The sequence below is a fragment of the Eulemur rufifrons genome, chromosome 27, assembly GCF_041146395.1.
Source record: "Eulemur rufifrons isolate Redbay chromosome 27, OSU_ERuf_1, whole genome shotgun sequence".
Lineage (NCBI taxonomy): Eukaryota > Metazoa > Chordata > Mammalia > Primates > Lemuridae > Eulemur > Eulemur rufifrons.
This window is the reverse complement of record NC_091009.1, coordinates 24,204,199-24,226,739: the sequence shown is the minus strand read 5'-3', so window position 1 is coordinate 24,226,739 and position 22,541 is coordinate 24,204,199. Positions and strand designations below refer to the sequence as shown.

At 42.0% G+C, this 22,541-nt stretch overlaps 1 protein-coding gene across 2 annotated transcripts in view; it reads right to left on the bottom strand.

Annotated features, from left to right (window-relative positions):
* Nucleotides 1-22,541, bottom strand: part of KCNH1 (potassium voltage-gated channel subfamily H member 1) — a 311,923-nt gene that overhangs the window by 183,588 nt on the left and 105,794 nt on the right. For both annotated transcript variants that reach the window (XM_069459283.1, XM_069459284.1), the window contains exon 7: nt 1,242-1,671. In XM_069459283.1, the coding sequence (XP_069315384.1) occupies nt 1,242-1,671 (430 nt within the window). The remainder of the gene's footprint in view (nt 1-1,241; nt 1,672-22,541) is intronic.

Here is a 22,541-nt window from a genome sequence, read left to right as displayed (position 1 = left end):
ACCTAGACCACCACTAGCCAATAGAAATAAGATTTAAAATTTTCCTAGGAGCCACATTTAAAAGGAAAAAAACCAATTAAATTATAATGTTTTATTTAACCCAATATATCTAAAATATTATTATTTTGACATATAACCAATATAAAAAAGATAATTAATGAGATGTTTTACATTCATTTTTCATATATTCTTATTCTTATATGATATTGGGCTGTGCAGATCTAGAGCTATGTTTAAATCGACCTAATTTAGCATGGTAACTATAGTTAACCATAGTGTAATGTATACAGGAAATTTGTTAAAAGAGTAGATTTCAAGTGCTCTCACCAAAAAAAGGTGACTATAGGAAGAGATGGATATGTTAATTTGCTTCACTATAATCATCTCACTATGTATATGTACAGTATATCAAAATATCACATCATACACCTTAAAATATATACAATTTTTATCAAAAGGCAAAAAAGGGCCAGGCGTGGTGGCTCATGCCTGTAATCCTAGCACTCTGGGAGGCTGAGGCGGGTGGATCGTTCAAGGTCAGGAGTTCGAGACCAGCCTGACCAACAGCGAGACCCCCGTCTCTACTAAAAATAGAAAGAAATTATCTGGCCAACTAAAATATATATAGAAAAATTAGCCGGGCATGGTGGCACATGTCTGTAGTCCCAGCTACCCGGGAGGCTGAGGCAGTAGGATCGCTTAAGCCCAGGAGTCTGAGGTTGCTGTGAGCTAGGCTGATGCCACGGCACTCACTCTAGCCCAGGCAACAAAGCAAGACTCTGCCTCAAAAAAAAAAAAAAAAAAAAGGCAAAAAAAAACAGACATGGAGAGACTTCCACAATTCACTGTTCTATGAACAGTTTACCAAATTGTTTGTGTAGCACGATCTCATTTTAACTTCATAAAAATCTGTATCTGTGTGTTCAGATATGCACAGAAAATAGCCTTGTAAGAGAAGACAACAAAAGTAACAGCAGTTATCTGTGAGATATAGAATTATGGACAGACTTTATTTTCTACTTTGTATTCTTTTGTATTTTCTAAATTTTTTTTGCAGTGAGCATGTACTGCTTTATTAGAATAACTGCAAACCTAGTCTTAAAAAAAATTTTGTCCCTTCTTTTAAGTTATTATACCCCTGATCCTGCTGGCACAGTAGCCATTGCCCTATTTCCAGCTAGCAGAAGAGATGGCCAAACAGTATGTCCCTACCACCCCTGTCCCAGCAGCGTCATACTTACAGCCAATCATCATGATGGCCACCGCAAAGATCTTCTCGATGTCTGTGGATGGGGCAATATTCCCAAAGCCCACACTGGTGAGGCTGGTCATGGTGAAATACAACGAGGAGATGTAGACAGAATTCTTGCTGGGACCACCTTCCCACTTCCCTGAGCCAGACCCATTAAATTGGTAAGGGGTGCCAATGTCCATTGCCAGTTGGTAGAGCCAACTGTTGTTGCGGATCGTCTTGGTGTCCTCGTCGAAAATCTCATAGTCCCCGATGCTGTACCAGATGCAGGCCATCCAGTGTGCGGCCAGCCCAAACACACACACCAGCAGGACCAGCACAGCAGCTCCGTACTCAATGTAGTGGTCCAGCTTTCGGGCCACTCGCCCAAGACGGAGCAGCCGGACAACTTTCAGAGAACTGAACAAGCTGCTGATGCCCTATGAGAAGAGGAACATGGTGTCAAACAACCAAAAGAACCAAAGATATTACTCCTTGCCCTCCTCCCCACCTGGACCATTACTTAAAGCCTAGTGTATTTCTATGAGATGCAATATTATACAATTCTTAAAAAAATAAAATTAAAATTTTATCGCAAGATGTGTGGAATGGAGATTTCCACTGGCTTTTTTCTACTTCCATTGAAAAGCAAACAAACAAGCAAACAAACAAAACAAATAGAATTATATTTTGCATAAGTAAACAAATATATGAGCATCTTTCCATACCATAACTTACTTTAAAACAACTTTTAAGGGTTGCATATTTCATATTGCATAATATTGCATAACATTTTATTATAGTTATATTGTACATAAGTATGCAAATATATATGTGTTGGAAAATGGTTAGGAAACACACCAAAACATCAATGGCGGTTATTGCTGCATTATCAAGTTATGGAATTACAGGAAAATTTTTACTATATTTGTATATATTTTTATGTACTTATATATTTACTTAATGTCTACAATTATGATTGTAACTTTTATAATTTAAAAAAGATATAGAAAAACAAATAGCTGAAAAAAGCTAAAAATGAATTAAAGAAATAGCTGAGAAGACTCAAGAAATAAGATTCTATTTTCTCAGGAAAGTTATAAATTCTTGAAAGGCTACATCACTTCTGTCAGGCCAGGGATCATACAATCAGACACCACCTATTAATACTTAACAAGATCAATCAAGAAACCTGAGAGCTAAAAGGAACCTTCTGATTTCATCTGGTCAAGGCTCTACCCTTCTGGCTGGTGTCCACTGATCCCGCCAGGCCAGGCCTATTCTCCAAATAGTCGTTCTGCAGGGAATGGCATCATGGTGTAAAAGGAACACCAGAGTAGAAATCTAGACGATGTGGTCTGAGACCCATATTAACACTAACTTGCTGCAAATTTGGATAATTCAGTTACCTCTGGATTCCCTTCTCTAGACAACGAGGGTGGTGGATTGAGGACCTCTAAATTTTCTCCACATGCTAACATACTCTTATCAGCAAAGAGAATTCAAACATATTAGAGAAGTCATACTGTTTAAACCACAAAAACTCCTATTCTAAAATGATCGCAAGATTATATGCAAGAGAAATCGCCTTTAGCTTTTTACTACATCCATTAAAAAGCAAATAAACAAGCAAACAAAACAGAGACATCTCTTTGAATCAAGACATTGTCCTCCCTTATATAGCAAAAATCCAAGGAAAGATGTGTCCTTCATGAAGCAGACTGAATGGTTTCTCACTGTCTAAACACTAGAAAGTTTCTAGGTCACTGCTATTCTCTCTTGTCCACTGACCTCTTAATGACAACAACCCAAGGGTCAAGTTATGTCGCAGACAGAATGAAAATGTATAAATGCTTTCTGATAAGCCTGTATCAGAGACCCACTGAGACTGTTTCCTCTTCTTCGATACACAACTAAACTATATTTTCGCATCTCCTTCCATGTGGGTGTGTCCCTGGGGCTAGATGTCACCAGTGGATTGTGGGGTGAAATCTGTGTCACTTCCAGGCCAATGCAGTTAAAAATAAGTATGCTTTCTCTACGTGCTTTTTCCTCCCCTACAACGCCTTTCAGATGAGGCTAGTCAGATCTGGAGGCCATGTATTAAAGATGGTGAACCCAGTGCATGAAAGGAGCCTGGGTCCCTGAAGGACTACATGGAACACCCTTTCCCCCCAATCAACTTGAGTTGTATTGTGACATAAATGAGAAAGAAACCTCTGAAATAAGCCACTGACACTTTGGGGAATATTCATCACAGTAGCATTAGCCTACCCTGAAAAACACAGAGCCCTTCTGAACACATAAACTGTACGTGGCACAGCCTTGGCAATACAGATCGGAAATCAGGTTGTCACACAAATTATTTTCGTTGAGGGAAGAGTGGGAAAGATGAGATTTATGGCCCTTTAAAAAACAAAACAACAGTTTCATAGCCATAAAACTTACAACAGAAATAATCATTTCTTGTCCAACATACACAAGCAAATGGCTGGATGCAAGAATCATAAAGGATTTTTCTAGACCAAGGGACTGCACCCCCAGGGTCAGTCTCATCCAAACTGTTAACTTTGACAAAGTTTACTGTTGGTACATCCAATGTTCCTCCCCTGGGTCTCCTTTCCCTTTCTGTGCTTTTCTCAAAAACCTGTTATGCAGAAAGGGCTGAGAAAACCCTCATATTAAGGGGCAAAAAGCTAATGAGGGTAAATGGATCCTCCCTCCACAGGGCACTTACATTCTAGCAGAGGAGAAAACCTTGGGAAAACAACTTCCACTAGTGGAATTAAAAGCACCTAAAGCTTGCATGAAGGAGATATTTTAGGAGGCAAAGGAGCCTTTTTGATGACTCAGAAATCACACATCACATAAGCAGCCTCCTACTCTCCACCTCCTCATAAGGAGGTCCCCGAAATCATCGTTCAAAGCAGTTCTACTCTGAAGCAGAACTTACTGCCTTGGGCAAAAGTGCCTTGTCATTTTTCCTCACTCATACCCAACTCAAAGCAACATGTATGGAAAACCTACTATGTACTCCTCGTGCCAGTGCCATAGGGAAGAAATTAAAACGACACTTTGTCTCCTTGTCCACTATTGTATCTCCAGTGCCTGGAAGGTGTGCAATGGAAAGAAAGGAAGGAGGAATAAAAAGCGTAATAGCTAGTGAGAAACACAAGATATGATCAGTGAAAAGATATTTCTACCTAATAACTGCTGAACTGGAGAGCTAGGAAAAAGCATAGCATTCACGCAGTCCTCTGCATCCACTGAAGCACAGAGAGAAAAAAAATCAGCTAGTCTAGCTCCTCTGAGTTCAGCAATGTCTACTAGAGCTCCCTTAGGGAATGGTCACCCAGCCTATCCTTGACCATTCCCCTTGACCACGCCTACATACTACCTCTGAAGATCCCACTCTGTGGCAGTCATTCATGGAAAGAAACAATGAGGATTCCATCACCTTTCCTATCTCCTTCTCACTTCATCTCTCCTCCCTTCTCCATCCCTTCCCAGTGGCCACCACCATACATGTAATCACTACCCAAAGGCCATGCAATCCTCTAGCCATACACTCTACAAGTCTCACACATCGCACATAGTAGGTGCACAATTATAACACTGTGCCTACTCGGACTGGTCCCTCAATCAAGAATGCCCAGCATTTCTGTTTCTGTATACTAGTCATTCTTCAGGCTTGTCAGTACCTATACCCTGAAGCCTTTCATGACTACCATGTAGTCACAACTAGTCACTGACTCCTCCATGTGTATACAGTATTCTGTACCCATTACCACTTGAACACATCGCCTTGCATCAGTTTCCTCTGTCCACTTCCCCAACTATATCAGGAACTGTATCTTCTGAAGGCAGAAGCCATTTGTTATCCAATTTAGAAGCCCCATGTATTGGGTTGAATAGAGTCCCCCCAAATTCCATGTCCTTCTCCAAACCTCAGAATGTGAGCTCATTTGGAAATAGGTCATTGCAAGTATAGTAGTACTAGAAGAGGGGGGATCTTTAATCCACTATGACTGATGTCCTTATAAGAAGAGAAGAGATGGGCACAGAGGGAGACTATCAGGTAACAGATGCAGATACAGAGATTAGAGTGATGCATTTTCAAGACAAGGAATGCCAAGGATTGCCAGCACCACCAGAGGCTAAGAGAAAGGTGTGCAATACATTCTCTCCATGGCCTGCCAATACCTTGAATTTAGACTTCTAGCCTCTAGAACTATGAGAAAATAAATTTCTGCTGTATTAATCCACCCAGTTTGTGGTAGCATGTTACAGCAGCCTTAGGAAACTGATAGGCCCACGGAAGGTCTAGAGCACAGTGCCCTTTCAGAAAGGGTGTTGAACATTTTCTAAACTAAATTAAAGAGTCTGAATTATTAGAGACATCTTCCTCATTTTAAGGCACCTCTGCAACAATCTAAAACAAGCACTTCTTCATTATGTTATTTATCTATGTTTACACTGATACTCTATTACATAGTTGTGTAATATTGTGTAAGTTATCTTTCATTACATTAACAGCTGGAATTCTAGCTGTTTAAAAGTATTTCAAGCTATTAATTTGAAGGTTTTTTTCTGCCTTGCCTGAAGTTCAGTAGAATGAGATAAATAAAACAGAATACTCCAAACATTAAAAAAAAAAAAATTAGTGCACTAAAAACTTAACAGCACCATATGGTAGAGAATCACATTTCCCCCAGAGACTTCTTACATCAGAAAACTACATCACCCCTAAACTGCCAGAGCTGCCACCAACTGTGCATGCCCTCCAGGAACCAAGTGGAGCTACTTCACCCGGCATGCACCATCACAGGGCTTGAGAATCAGCCAGCCAGGCAGCACCTACCCCAGCAAAGCTGTGCCACTGCCTCCACTAACAACTGCAATCTAAGCCACTGAGGCACTCATTGTCAGACACTGCTGACAATGATTACAGCCAAAAAACCACCTGGAGACTACACTACTGCACCTACCCAGAACAAAAGCCAAGTGCCCTACCCAACTGACACTATAGGACACACCTGCAGAAAAGAGTCCTTCCCTATGAAAGCCACTCCATAAAACTGGAAGAGGTGACAGTTCCACCAAATGTTCAGATATCAATGTAGGAACACATGAAACATGAAAAGCAAGGCAACATACCACTGCCAAAGAAACACCATAACCCTCCAGTAACAGACCCCCAGAAAAGGAAATCATGAAATGACTAAAAAGGAATTCAAAATAATGAACTTAAAGAAACTCAGTGAGATATAAGAAAATACAAAGAATTCAACAAAAATCAGAAAAGCAATCCATGATCTGAATGAGAAATTCAACAGAGGTAGATAAAAAAGAACCAAACAGAAATCTTAAAGCTGAAGAATTCAACGAATAAAATTGAAAATACAATCAAGAATGTCAAAACAGACTAATGAGAAGAAAGAATTTCAGAACTTGAGGAAAGGTCCCTTGAAATAACCCAGTCAGACAAAATAAAAACAAAAAAGAATAAAGAATAATAATAAAGAAAGCCTACAGGACAGAAACATTTTAACAGAAGATAGACTAATGGCCAAGAAACATATGAAATCATCTCTAATCATCAGGGAAATGTAAATCAAAACCACAATGAGGTATCACTTATCTCCAGTGAGAATGGCCTTTACCCAAAAGTCCCAAAACAATAAATGTTGAAGTGGATGCGGAGAGATAGGAACACTCCTACCTTGCTGGTGGGACTGCAAACTAGTGTAACCTCTGTGGAAAAGAATCTGGAGGTACCTCAAAGAGCTAAAAATAGAAATACCATTTGATCCAGCAATAGCACTATTAGGCATCTAAACAAAAGAGCAAAAGACATTCTACAATAAAGACATCTGCACCCGAATGTTTATGGCAGCACAATTCACTATTGCAAGGATGTGGAAACAACCCAAGTGCCCATCAATTCATCAGTGGCTTATTAAAATGTGGTATATGTATACAATGGAATAATACTCAATTGTATGAAACGACAGTGATTGGCACCTCTTATATATTCCTGGATAGAGCTTGAACCCATCCCCCAAAGTGAGGTATCACAAGAACGGACGAATGGGCTCCACATGTACTCGCCATCAAATTGGCACTAACTGATCAACACTCTGGTGCTCACAGGGTAATAATATTCTCCAGGGATTGGGGGGTTGGTGGGGGGTAAACTCAAAACTAATGGATGTGGTGAGCGTCCACTTGGGTGAGGCAAAGTCATAAAATAGAAAAATAGAAAGAAATATTGCTAAATAGAATAAATACTAAAAATAGAAAGAAATTATATGGACAGCTAAAAATATACATAGAAAAAAATTAGCCGGGCATGGTGGCGCTTGCCTGTAGTCCCAGCTACTCGGGAGGCTGAGACAGGAGGATCCCTTGAGCCCAGGAGTTTGAGGTTGCTGTGAGCTAGGCTGATGCCACGGCACTCACTCTAGCCCAGGCAACAGAGTGAGACTCTATCTCAAAAAGGAAAAAAAAAAATTAGGTTATAAAATTAAAGTTTAAAAATATAACACAACCCTACTTGGAATCACTAGGCAACGTCTCCTACTGTCTTCTGGGTAAAATTAGTTTAGCAAACAGGCCCTTTGCAATTTGGCCTGGGGCAGCCCCATCTCCCACTACTTCCCTCCCAGGCCTCCTCTGCTTTAGTCGCACCAGGTTATCTGTGGTTCCACTGCCACACTGTGCCCTCGTGCCTCTGCTCATGCTGTTCCTTCTGTCTCAAATACTGTCCCCCGGCTTGTCTGTCTGGAAAACTCATCCTCAAATACAGTTTTCAATACCCCAGTAGCAAGATCAGTCACAACATCTTTATTACTAAAAACTACCACCGTATAAACTGTGAAAGTAGTTTACCTTTTAAAATAAATATTAGAGGGATTTGACCTTATCCCCCAAAATAATATCACTCTCACTTGAATTCTAATTTGCTCTCTTGACCTATAGAGAAAGGAGTATAGCTATGGGAGCATCTTAGAAACCGTCAAGCAGTTAGCAAACACAGGAATGTAACCCTCCCATATGTCTTAATGAGAGAAACACTGAGAACTGCTGGCCTAAGACTCAACAGAAACAGTCACCTCTCTGTGAAGACACCCCTGATACACACAGGCAGAGCTAGACATGTCCTCCCCTCTAGACTCCCACGAAGGGTCCTTCATTCATTCCTTCAACAAATTCTTCTTCGGCACCTAACGTGAGGCACATGTAGTTTCAAGCACTGGTAACAGATCAGTGACAAACTAGACCAAAATATTTGCCCTCCCGGGACTTTCATTTGACTTGGGGGGAAACAGACAATAAACAGAATAAATAAGTAAATGCTTTTTTATATGATGATAAGATGAAAAATTAGGCAGGAAATGAAAATAAGGGGTGCCAGGAAGAAGGGGATAGTGCTATACAGGGTTGCAAAGGAAAAGTTCACCGAGATATCAGCATTTAAGTAAAAGCAGAAATGAGCGTGCAAGCCACGTGAGTATTGAGTGAAGCATGTTCCAACAGAAGGATCAGCAAGTGCAAAATATCCCGAGGCAGGAATGGCATTTGTCACGCCTTATATTAGGCTGCCAGGCCCTTGAGGTCAGGAAGCACACCTCTAATGAGAGCAATAATTAACGTTTACCGAACGCTTCCTAAGTGCCAGGCAACGGTAAGCATTTTACATGCAGTATCTCACTCCTCACAAGTTTCTGAGGTTAAGTATATCATATACCCAACTTTCAGTTGAAGAAACTGATACACAGTATTTTTTTTAATTCACTGCTAATTTTATTCCAACTAAATAAAACAGTGCACAAGTCATCTGGGCAACATGCTTAATTAACTCAAGGGGCGAAAGTCAAGAAACAAACATTCTCCATCACTACACGTGGCTGTCTTCCACATCCCCTCTCAGAAAACATGAGTTAACAAATCCCAGGCAAAGAAACGTAGGAAAAGAGAAAAGGGGAAGTGAAATTTATCTAGCGTGCCAGGGAAGGTGGTCTCTCCGTCTTCTTTCCTGTAAACTGCTCCACCAGCATGCTTCATCCCGGATGATTTTAATGTCCTGGTTTTCCTGGTTTTCACGCACAGAGTACATTCACTGGGATAAGTGGACATGTCACTGCCACACACAGGGTTAAAGTCCCTGGGACATACTGGTAATTTATACTGAGCACAGTCTGGTGTTCTATATCCTGAACGCTGACCAAATGCACAGTCCAAAGAGGCTTCAAAGGCCTCGGCCAGGAACAACAGCACCAAGCGTAGTGCCACGAGTGCCATCCTTGTCACAGCCAGCCATGGGGACACAGCACACCCCATGCCGATGTGACAAACAACGGGTGCTCAGGGTCGGGATGTCGAGGGGTGACTAGCGACAGGGTGGGGAGGGAGTGGGGCGGGGGAGGGGCGGTAGAAGGAGGGCAGGCAGGAGGAGGTGGCAGGAATAGGAGCAAGGAAGGGTCAGGGGGAAGAACCAGAAAGTGCAGGGAAGGAGGCAGGTGATAGGAGGCGGCGAGGGGGGAAGGGCGCCATGGGAAGGAAGCAGGGAGGGGAGGCAGAGGATGGTGGGCAGTTGCTACCCGACTCCATACACAGTATTATTTGTCCAGTCCGGCACAGGTAAAAAGTGGCAGGGCTAGATTTCCAACCCAGATCAACTGACTTCCAAGAGTATGTTCTTAACCCTTTGCCCTACAGACAGCGCCTTTCATTCTCCATCTTTAGAGTTCTCGCTCCTTGCAGATGCTCAATCAGTGTTTGTCGAATGGAAACCTAAACTGTGACTTGCGAGAAGCGGTGATGGTAGTATATCTAGTGGTCTGTTACAAGGATTTACTACTTTATTAACAGAGCTCGGCTTGCTTGTTGTCTTTACCACAGAGATGACGTTAAGAATAAATGTTCCGTGACGATCCCACCACTGAGAACTGCGAAGCCATTTCAGCTGCATAATGGAATAAATTGGCTTACTAGATTTTATTGGAAGTTACTCACTGAAGCTTAAATATAATTTGCTTCCCATCCATTGCTCCAACATTTTACTTTAGGTTTGTTTAATTCAATTCAGCAATCGTTTCCTGAAAACTAAGGACAGGAAGACACAGGCAAGAGCTGCCAGTGATACAAAAACAAAGAAGATACATTCCCTGCCCTCCCATGCCTACCATCGGCACAGAGAAAATAGCCTGCCAACTGAAACACGGTGGCAAACCCAAGTTCGCTGCCACTGTAAGGACTGAAGCAGCACAAGTCCTGTGCCTGTGCATAAAGAGAACTTTCTTCTAGTTCATTTAACAGGTCTGTTGGCCACATTCAGGGGCAGGATGTGGTTACTGAGTGTAAGAGGAGCTTTCAACCAGAAATGGGAGAGCTTGCAAACTTCCATTTGCTTAATCCAATAATGCGTCCAGAAGGCACATCTGCAATCTCCACAGAAAACAATCATTGAAGGAAGTTTAGAAATATTGTTTAAAATCATCCACTTCCTTTTGGTTTACAATTCAAACCATGAAATAAACTGTATACTCAGTTGTGATATTATACATCAGGCTCTTTTTCCTTCTAGAGGCCTTGAAAATTGAAATCCTTATCATTGGCCAAATAAAATATGACGGATACAGAATAGAGAATCTGGTTTTATCAAGGCATCTCTCCATCTTCTCAGAATACTAATCTCAGGTTTTGTTCTTCTGAGAAGTGAAATGAATCTAAATAGCTTAGAATGTATTTTCTCTTATTCTGAAAGAAGCGATAAAATCCTGTTGTGTCCTAGAGCTCTGACATTGATAAAGAATTAGCCATGTCCTTAATTTGCTTTAGGCTAATTTGATTTAAATTCTCAGAGGTGACAACATGTCAGGGTCTGGTCGGGGTGAAAACCTCAATGAATTTCATAAGGGTTGTGTCTATAGACATTTTCGACATCGGGCCTGAGTATTGGTCCACTTACCACTTCCTGGCCAGAGCTCTTGACACAGAACAGCACTGGCATTAGGGAAGCATCACCTTGACTAGCAAGATTCGAGGAAGCAAGGAAGCGTGGGCCTCCTGACCACATGTGCTGACACTATCTATTCCATGCAGAGGAGAGCCACAGTTAATTCCCTATACAATCTAATTTGGCTTTAAAATAGCACCCACTCTGTCCCCAAACATAATCCACTTCAGTCTCATCCTTACCCAAGACCAAGACTCAAGTAAGAAAGTGGAAGCCACTCAAATGTGTAGCCTCCTGACAAGTTCCAGGAATTTGTGGTATGGCCTTAAGGCCTCCACTGGGGACAGCAGGGAGGCTCAAGAAGCTGGTTTCGATGTGCAAAATGTTCCCCAGAATTTGGGGAGGCTGGTATGGTGAAGTGCAGGTGAGTAGCCCAAACACCTGGGTCATGGCTGTGAGAATTGGGAAGGGCGCTAAGCATCCCCAAGGTTCAGGACTGGCTTGCCTGTGTTGGGCAAACCAAAGCCATGGGGGAGGGGGGGCGCAGAGCACCCATAGGAAAGGAGCTTGGCAAGCCACTGAGCACACTTCTGAGGGACCACAGGGAAATCAAAGCAGGTTCCCATGGAGGATGCCATGAGGGTGAACTGGGCCCTGTGATACTTCTGAAAGGCACAGGGAGAAACAGAAGATTCTCAGGGAGACAGCATGATCCTAACTCATGGATCTCTAGGTTTAAGGTAATAAGGGCTCCCTTCCAGCTGGAAGGAGGATCAGTATTTTACCTTTGATATTGTTCGTGGTTTGTCCAGCTTCACAAATAGATTTAAAGCCCTTGAGGGCCATTCCTCCTTGCAGCTCAGCAGAGAGTGGCATGAGACTACTAATCACTCTAGACTCTTCCATTCTGTGAAGCGACTGACACACACAGAGCTCCTCTCTACTGCCATCCGGCCCTCTGGGGATTAATCTCTGTAGGAATGTTCTGAAGAAAATTATGGCTCCTTTAAGAGGCTTCCAGTAAATATATAGTTCCAAAGTTTCTGGAAGCAGGCAAAGGAAGGGTAGTCATCATTCTGTGTGGATTAAAATAATCAATAACTACAACTCTGGGGAATAAGAGAAGCCACAGAAAAAAGAAATTGAATTCTTGTTAGGAGAACAAGGCCACCGTGAGGAGTCTTATGCACGTACCATATCACATGTGGGATTCAATCTAAACGCATGGCACAAATTTGGGCCCGGTCCTGCCTCGGGCATGCTCTTACTAGCTCTGTGACCACAGTAGGTCACCCAACCTCTCGGAGCTTCATTTCTTCACCTGCAAAGTGGGAAAAATGCATGTATACCATGCTGATGCTCATAAAATTCTTAGTTGTTGTTACACGAGGATGGCCACCTTGCTGTCTTCCAGCTACAAAGATCAAGCCAAAAAAGAAGAGAGAGTCATAAAGGGGAGAAACTATCTCCTCTCAGTGAAAAGAAGAGAAAGGATCTAAATTGTCAGAAAGAAGTCACCTCTAGAGGGTTAAAGAAGAGAGAAAATAATGCCCCCTCTCTGAAAAGTTGCAAACAAGCAGTCTTGCATATTCAACCGAAACAGCTGTGTAAGCTGAAGGAAAGCGGGTGGGGATCCTGACTGGTGCTCTGGGCGCGTAGACCCCCATGGGGCTACGTAAAAGTCTGTTTCACCTAATAAGTGCATGAAAAAAACAAGGATATCTGAAATAATGAAAACTTACAGAATACAATTTATAGCTAGGCATTTGTATTTCTAAACTTGCTTTAAAAGATCTAGCACTTCTTTGATTATATTGATGAGAAATTACTAAAGTAACAGACATGCCACGTACAAGTCTATTTTAGTAGAAAAGTTGTACATAGACCCCAAGGTGTCAACCCAATCCTACTAAGTAATGACAAATAACAACAATTTATTAAGCACTTGAGATATTCTAATCAGTCCTAACTCTTAGTCTTACGGGCATTAACTCACTTAATTCTCATAATTGTCATATAGGACAAATACTATAATTCTCCCCATTTTATATTAATGTATAGATTTTTTTGTGAATTAACTGTTGGACGAGCAGCCATGAAAGATGAGTTCTGTGTTGATTACAATTAGACTTTTAAAAACAAGCAATGAAATCAGTCTCCATGGCTGTTCCAAAAACATAAGCCAAATCAGCGTATTTTCTCCCATTCACTCAGAAAATCCTCTCCCCAAATCAGCCTGACTATAGTAATAGAGAACTGAGGAATCTCACCTTCTTTTCAAGCAGTGATCTGGCTGTGTGTACACAACAAGTAGCAGAATGGAAAAAATAATAAGGAAAAAAAAGCAGTGGTAAAATAAAAAGATGACGCTCCTTCTATCCCCAGAGGACAAGTGCCATGAAAAAGCTTAGATTTGGTCCCTGCTGTATTTGCACAGACTGAGGACTCCAGGCTCTTATAAGGTGACCTACAAAGAGGCAGGCTGGTGTCCTGGGACTACCCGGGGCAGTATCTCGTGTACGTTCCATGGGGACTCCATAGTTAGGGTTTCCCACACATTCCAGGCCCAGGGACAGGAAGCTGGCTTCAGTTCTTCAAGAGCTCTTTACCATCCAAATCACTTCAGCTCAGAAGTAAAACAAAGTGGGCACTGAAAGAGTCCCAGGACATTCAGCCCAACCTCAGACGAGGCCATTGATGCCCAGAGAGGGAAAGAGACTAATCCCAAAGTCGGTGGCCTAGCTGGGGCCACTCCGTAGGTCCCCCAACTCTCACCTGAACTATTATATGAGACTACAGCAAAATGATTCATAGGGACATTTTATTTGAAAGTTAAAATTCTACAAATGAGTGTTGGTGGCAGTAGTGGTATTATTTAGAAATACCTTTTAAAGTCATGGTGCATTGATGGATAGTAATTTAAATCCCTTCCTGGTGATACTAGGACACAGTCCCATATCTGTGCAGAACAGATCCCTCAGCTGCAAAGGCCCTCCAGGCAAGCAAGCAGCCACAGTTCCCCAGGCCAGAAAGCAGATGGCCAAAGGAAGCTGCCAAAGGGAGGGACTGCTCAACTGCCTGGATCTAAGTGGAGGGGTGAGGATAAAAGCCTCGCCTCAGGAGTTCTGGGATCACAGAACCTCCGATCGGGAGGAGACCCCAGGGATCACTGGGCCCACACCCCTCATTTTACAGATAAGGAACCAGAAGTACAGGGAAGGGTGACTTGTTCCAGGCACAGAGCAGCAAATGACAAAGCTGAGACACAAACCCTGGTTTCCTGACTCTTCATACAGTACAAGTTACTCCACGTGGCCAAATCTAAAAGAAACCAAGCTGAAGTATTTTTTTTATTATGGTAAGAAATGCGCAACATAAAATTTACCATTTTAACCACCTTGTTTTGTTTGTTGGTTTTGAGACAGGGTCTCACTGTTTTGTCCAGGTTAGATTGCAGTGGCGTCATCACAGCTCACTGCAACCTCAAGCTCCTGGGCACAAGTGATCCTCCCACCTCACCCTCTGGAGTAGCTGAGACTACGGGCACGCGCTACCATGCCAGCTAATTTTTTCTATTTTTTGTAGAGATGGAGTCTTGCTATGTTGCCCAGGCTGGTCTTGAACTTCTGACCTCAAATGATCCTCCAGCCTTGGCCTCCCAGAGCACTAGGATTACAGGCGTGAGCCACCACGCCTGGCCCCATATTAACCATCTTTAAGTGTACAGGTCAGTGGCATTAAGTACATTAACAATGTTATACAACCATCACCATTATTCACGTCCAGAACTTTTTCATCTTTCCAAACTGAAACTCTGTACCCACTGAACACTAATTCCCCATCCTCCCTTCCCCCCAGACCCTGGTAACCTCCAATCTACTTTCTGTCTCTTATGAATTTGCCTATTCTAGGAACCATATACACGTGGAGGCTTATAATATTTTTCCTTTTGTAGCTGGCTTCTTTCATTTAGCAGTGTTTTCAGGGCTCATTCATTTTGTAGCATGTGTCAGAATTTCACTCCTTTTTATGGATGAATAATATTCCACTCTGTGTGTACAGACCACATTTTGCTCATGCAGTCATCTGCTGACGGACACTTGAGTTGTTTCTGGCTTTTGGCTATGGTGAATAGCGCTGCTAACAAGTATCGGTGCACATAAATATCTGTTTGAGTCCTCAGGATGCAGTACTTTAAAATTTTTTGTTTTTAACAAACTCTTACACAGTGTTTACTATGTACCATGTGCTGCCTATTAAAAACGTGATCTCATTTAATTCTCATAACTCCTGTAAGTTACGAACAACTGTGATCCCCATTTTACAAAGAAGCAAATTGAGGCACAGAAAGATGAAGTAACTTCTCCAAGATTACAAAGGGATTAAGTGGCAAAGTTAGATTCGCACCTAAACCACCCAGGTCAGGGAGGCCAGAACAGGGCGGAGGAAGAAGTTATAATACATGGAGTTCCCAGTGGCTTCCTCTCAGGATGAAAGCCACAGTCTTTACAGTGGTACCCAAGGCCCACGTCTCTGCAATGCTCTCTGTCCTGATTCAGGACGTCTCCAACCTTGTTTCCTACCACTGTCCACTCACATCCTCCTCCTCTCCCTCCCCTATGGTCACAGAGAATTCTGTTGTTCCTCAGACAGGCTGGGCACCTCCCACCTCAAGGGCTTTGTACTGGTTTTTCCTTTACCCGGAATATTTGCACCCCATATCCCTCACTCACCTCCTGGGGTTGTTTCCCAAATGCTACCTTCTTCCCTGACATCCCATTTAAAATTGCAACCCCTCACCCAACATACCCTCCTCCCCTTCCCTGTTTCACTCTTCTCCAGAGCATCTATCACCATGTAGCATACGAGAGGCTTGCTGTTTGTTGACGCCTTGCACTAGAACTTGAACACTGTGCTGACAGGCACTGCCGTGTCCTCAGCACCCAGAATGTTGCCAGCATGGCAGGCCCTTGATAATAGCTAGTTGGATGAACGAATACATAGCATCCACCGAGCACTTAACAGTTTACAAAGCTCTTCTATGAATATTATCCCACTTAGTCTTCATAAAATAACTGCAACATCTCGAGGAATCACACCAGGAAGGTCAGGCTTTGTATCTCCTGTTGGTACAGAGCATGTTCCTGGTGGCCGGAGGCATGGCTTGTGCTTTCCATGGAGACTTAGGGAGCACCAGGCCAGGGAGCAATCCCAGGATGCCCCGTGTCCTGGACGCCTGGGAGTGCACAGCCCCAGCCCACCCTAGGGAGGCAGGACAGCTTGCCCTTCCCTGGTGAAAGCCTGGAGGCCAAAACCGTGTTTCTGAATTGGAAATCCTTTCCCATTTACTCCGCAACAAAAACTAGGACACTTATTTGTGAGGCAGACAGTCACTGAGATACCCTTGGCTCCGGAAACGCCTGTATTACTCATCTAACTTTAGATGCAGAAATACACCGCATGGCCTTCTCTGGGGCATCAACGTCAGCCCAAGAGACAGATCTCACAATAAACAAGGGAACAACATGGCCCCAGTCTTGTGTTTTATTCTCCTCTTGTACTATTCTTGCCCACCTGTCTAACTTTCAGCTATTCTCACCCACCTAACTTCCACCCTAGTGATCTGGCCCTTACCTGCTCCCCTGCCTTCTCTCCTCCTGGCTCCGCCTTCTCACACACCTACACTCCAGCCACAATGAATGATCTGAATTCCTCAGATGTGTCCTGGTCTGTCTTACCACCTGTCCTTCACATAGGTTGGTCTCCATGCCTGAAATGACATCTTTTCTCGCTGTCTTCCATTTCCCCTTTCACCCAGACAATTCCCTACTTATCTTTCATGTTAAAACTCTTTCTTGACCTCCCAGCCAGAGCGGCCCTACTCTCAAGCACCCAGTACACATCCCTGTTGTGAACTCACTCTGTGCAATATCATGACCAACCTACTTGTCCCTCACTGTCCCTTACATAACTGTTAGCTTCTTGAGGGCAGAGACTCTGTTAATTTCAACACCAAAGCTCCAGAACCTACCTGTCCCTGACGCTGGTGCCTACAGGCACCCTGCAAATAATTGCTAAATGACTTTGGAAATTAGATCAACCTCTGAGGAGGCAGTTTCTGAACAAGGGTGAGACCACTTGCCATAGAGTTATCCCCCTACTTATAGCCCAGTCCCTACCCTATTCACACCATTGAGTCTCTCTGCGGAAAAGCAAATGTTAAATCTAAATTCTTCCCCTTAAAATAAATAAAATAGAAATCAATCAGTCTATTCATGATGTTCACTAAAATACCACTGATAAACAGGAAGAACTGGGAATAGCATATGTATCCAAAAATAGAGGAATTGTTAATTGCTAATTGGGAAAAAAATTATATAGTTTTCAGTAAAGTAAAATGAATAAGGGATTTGGGGTCAGAAATTCTGGCTTTACTGGCTGGCTATCTGTTTGACTTTTAGCACATGACTTAATCACCATGAAAGTTCCACGGAATGGGAACACTCCCCTTTGTCACATGGGTTGTTGTGATCATAAGCCAAGATAATGGATATAAAGCATTTTTTACATTGTAAAGTACTATACAAATATGAACTCATTGAAATTAAAATTACGCTATTATAGAAAAATGTTCATGATATAGTGAGAAAAGCTGCATATAAATGTATATGAATATATAATTATGTGTACATTTTAGATAAAAAATCAAATAGGCAGAAATGAAAAATTATTGGTATTAGGAAGGGGTCACCAAACATTTTCTGTAGAGGGCCAGACAGTAAATATTTTAGGCTTTCGTGGCCATAAAGTCTCTATCACAACTACTCAACTCTGCCACTGTAGTTCCTAAGCAGCCATAGGCAATACATAAATGAAGAAATATGTCTGTATTCAAATAAAACTTTATTTATGGCCACTGAAATTTTAATTTCATGTCATTTTCACAGGTGAAAATACTATTCTTCTCTTTTGACTTTCTTCAACTATTGAAGACCATAAAAATCATTCTTAGCTTAAGGGCCGCCCAATACCAGGTAGTGGGCTAGATTTGCCCCCACAGGTCACCCTGGGTTAGGGTGATGTATAATAAATAATTTTCTTTTATCATAATTTTCTTTAATGCTATTATATGATTTTTATATTTAAAGGGAAAAAAAGAAGATACAATGAATTCCCCAGGGTCTGCCAGAGCCATTGAAAACTGACCAAGTTCAGATTCACACATGAGTCAGCTGATCCTCATGTCCTCTGCAAACTCATGTCCCATAACAAGCCATCACCACCCCAAAAGTCTAGCCCCATTCTCTCCTTGGAGTGCCTAGTATATATTTTGCTTATTCCTCTGCTTTGGCATTTCAAGTTCCCTTCTGATGTCTTAACCCTGTCAGCTCAAATCTTAACATTTTCCTCAAGACCAAACTCTAAGCTCATCTCCTCCAAGAAGTTTTCCCTAACTAACCTCAGCCCAAAGAGATTACCCCTTTGCTTAATGAAACAATTTGAATACAGACTTTTTGTACGCAGTCCTCAGTTGTTACATCCCAGTCTATCTTCTCTCTTTCAACAGGACAGCAAGATCCAAAGCAGGACCCATGCCCTTCGCTACTTTTCCACTTCCCTTAGCTCACGGTACCTTCTAGAGGGCTGCACAGAACACAGCACTTCGCAAATGCTAGTTAAATAACTGGGGAGATGAGAAACCACTCAATGAACCAGGTGCACTAGAAGATGGTCCAGGTTTCTGCCATTGATTTCAGTGAAGACATGATCAGTGCTCTCTGCTGATCTGTCACAATTAGCCATATCACCCATTGTAATTGTTCTTCTGGTCACTATTTGGGCACATTCCAAGGTACTGCAAAAGTAATTATATTCTGTGCACGGAGCCACTCAGCCCAATTACAGGCTTAGCAACAACATTATGAGATAACATACAAAGGTGCTAGGAATCAATAGGCTGGGCACAAGAAGGATTTTAAAAAGGAAGAATGGAAGAACGGTGAACCAACCATGTGAAACCTGCTTTCATCAAACACAGTATTCTTCTGAAACCAGAAGCCAGTGAGGGAAGGATTGCCAAACCACACAGACACAAAGAGAATAAGAAAAACATGTATATATAGGAGGTCAGTTTCTTCCCCGGGTTCATGTTCCCCTTCACCAGGCAACAGAGCCCGTTTTTGTTCTACCCCTGAGCACCAGGGCACCATCTACTGCTCAGGCAGGCGGAGGCAAGCGGGAATCTGACGGGCGCTATTTTCTCCCTTCTCAGGAGTTCAGATGTCTCAAAGACAGACCCTGAACAAGGGCTCCAGAATATGTCCAGTTACTACCTGCCTCTTATTGAGACTAGTAACTCATGTGACAGATACTGTACTAAGTGATCTACATGCATCATTTAATTTTATCACCACAGTAACTGCACAAAGTAGGTACTTTTATCTTCTTTTTAATAAAGATCCAGGAACAACTGACAAACACTGGCTTGAGAGCTCTACTTACTGAGTGGCCCCGGGTGCCAGGCCTCGTGCCAGGCCGTGGCGATTCGACATTAAGCACATGAGATCTCTACCTTATCTTCTAGTGGGAGAGACAAAAAGTAAGCAAAAATTCTAAAAGTTTAACAAGATAATACCTGAATGTTTAAAGTGCTATAAAGGACATTCAGAAGTTAAATGGGTTAAGAGTCATTCTTAATGAAGAGGGGGAGGAAAAGGGAGTTTTTCCAAATAGCCTCAGCGTAAACGTGCAGTGGGAATCTCTGCAGACTCAAACAGCACGCTCAGGGGTCCAAAGACCAGGCTGGACGTGGTCCTTCCGCAGGACTATGACAGAAGCTCCACTAGGGGCAGACCCCCTCTGTACAGGGGTTCTGTGCGAAAGGGGTCAAGTGCCTTCATCCAGGAAAACTGGGACAACATACAGAGGAAAATACAGGTAGGGTTTGTAAAGTGTAGGATCCGGTGAGAAAATGAGATGGAAACACTTATGCTAATATATTTCAAAGAGAATGTTCTTGATGCTTTAAGAGCATTTGAACCTGCTGTGCACATAATTTATGTAACAAGGCATAGCTGCCAGGATGGTGCTCCTCTGGAGTTTGGCTAATGGAAGCTACGCAATCTGCTAGTAGCGTGTTGGTCTGAGTTTACAAAGCTGCCTGGCAGAAGCGTTTCTTTCTAGATATTCTTCTGGTCACGGTTCTGTGGGTTAATGGAATAAGCTTTCCTCAGGCATAGAAAAATGCACTGGTAATGGGATAAACTCCAGTAGATTATGCTTTTTCTGTAATGGTGTAATTTTATATCAAAGCCTTATTATAACTATTGACTATTTATTATATATAAAGAGAGAGAATACTGTTCAGGTAAGAACTAAAGTAATACAACCACCTCAGTACAAGCAGAATAACTGCCTGACTGAACTCAGGCCAATTCTCCTTCTCCCTCTTAAATGAAAACAGCTATACGCCACACACTGTTGTCTTTTCTAGAACATTCTCCTTCCTCTCTCTTGCAAAAGCCCTTTCTTCTTTGAGGTTTAAGGCCTGTATTCCATCCCACCCTACTCCTCCTTGTTGCTGTTCTCTCTCCACCTTGTGGCCCCTCGGTCACCCCCTGAGGACAGTTGCTTGGGGTACACAGTCCTCCAAGTGCCCACATCTTGTGTGATGTTTCTTCCGTCTCTCAAACAAGTCACCCAGCATGTGAGCACTTGGTCTTCCTCTTTGACTCTTTACCTCCTCTCTCCCTCAGCACCCACAGCCCAGGCAATATCTAAAGACGTGTCACCTCATGGAGTTGCACAAATTCTAAAATCTCAAACACTGATGTACTCATCTCTGGTCACAAAGCCCCTCCAACTACTTCACACCTTTATTCCTACTTTACCAGCCCTTAAAACCCATCAAGTACACACTACACCTTTCCCTTTTCCCTGGTCGATAACTCCCTTCCCCATATGGCCTCAACTTTCCATCAGTCCATCCAACAGAGGTTTATGGAGTCCTGGCTATGTCAAGGCCCTGACCTGGGCATGGACATTAAGACTGGTCACTTGTTTATGGAGCTCACAGCTTGCGGAAGAGTTGGACAAACTAACAATACTCATAGTACAGGGAGGGGATGAGAACATACAGAGCTCTGAGCTAAAATAAAGTTCATTTCCATTACCCCCCAACAACCATCTTCAATATCCAGCTCTTTTGTCTTTCTATTCCATTGCTCCCACAAGTCTACTAACCTTGGATATTTAAAGTCAATCCAAAGATTTGCTCTTAGAGAAAAATCACACATACCTGCCAGTTGTTCACCCCTTTATAATCTCCCATCTCACAGCCTGCTCTCTTTCCCCAGGCAACCACTATCTGCTTTCTGCCTCTATAGATTAGTTTGAATTTTCTAGAATTTTTATATAAATGAAATCATACAATGTATACTTTGGCTTCTTTCATTCATAAAAAGTATTTTAAAATTCATCTATGTTGTGGCATATATCAACAATTCATTTCTTTATATTGATGAGTCTATTATACAAATGTAGCACAATTTGCTTATCTATTACCTGTTGATAGACTTTTGGATTGTCCACTTAAATAAATACATATAAAGCTATTATGAAGATGTACATACAAGGCTTTATAAGGTTATATGCTATCTTTTCTATCTGGTAAATGAAAGCTGAATAGCTGAAACACAGGTATGTATTTAGTTTTTTAAGAAATTTAAATTTTTTAAGAAACTTAAAATCATTTTTCATAATGATTGTTCTATATACATTCCTACCAGCAGTGTATGAGAGTTCCAGTTCATCCATAACCTCATCATCACTTAGTATGGGCAGTCTTTAATTTTAACCTTTCTAATAGGTGTGTCGTGGTATCTCATAGTTTTCATGTCATTCCTGGAAAATTAATCGTGCTGAGCATCTTCTCATGTGCTTATATGCCATCTTTATATCTGTTTTGGTAAAGTGTCTGTTAAAATATTTTGACTATTTTTTAATTGGGGCTTGTTTTGTTATTGAATTTTAAGAGTATTTTCCATATTTTGGTTAAAATCCTTTATTAGATATGTGGCTTGCAAATATATTTTTACCAGTATGTGGCTTGTATTTTCATTCTCTTAACAGCATTTTATCCAGATTTTTTTCAGGTGTTTTTTCCCTCTCTGTGTTTCATTAGGACAGTTTCTAATGGAATGTCCTCAAGATTACTAAATTTTTCTTCTATAATCTCTAATCCACTGTTAAATCCATCCAGAATGTTTTTTTTCCTTTATAGTAGTTGTCATCTCTAGAATTTTGATGTCTTTTTTAATATCTTTCATGATCTACTTAACATGCTCAGTC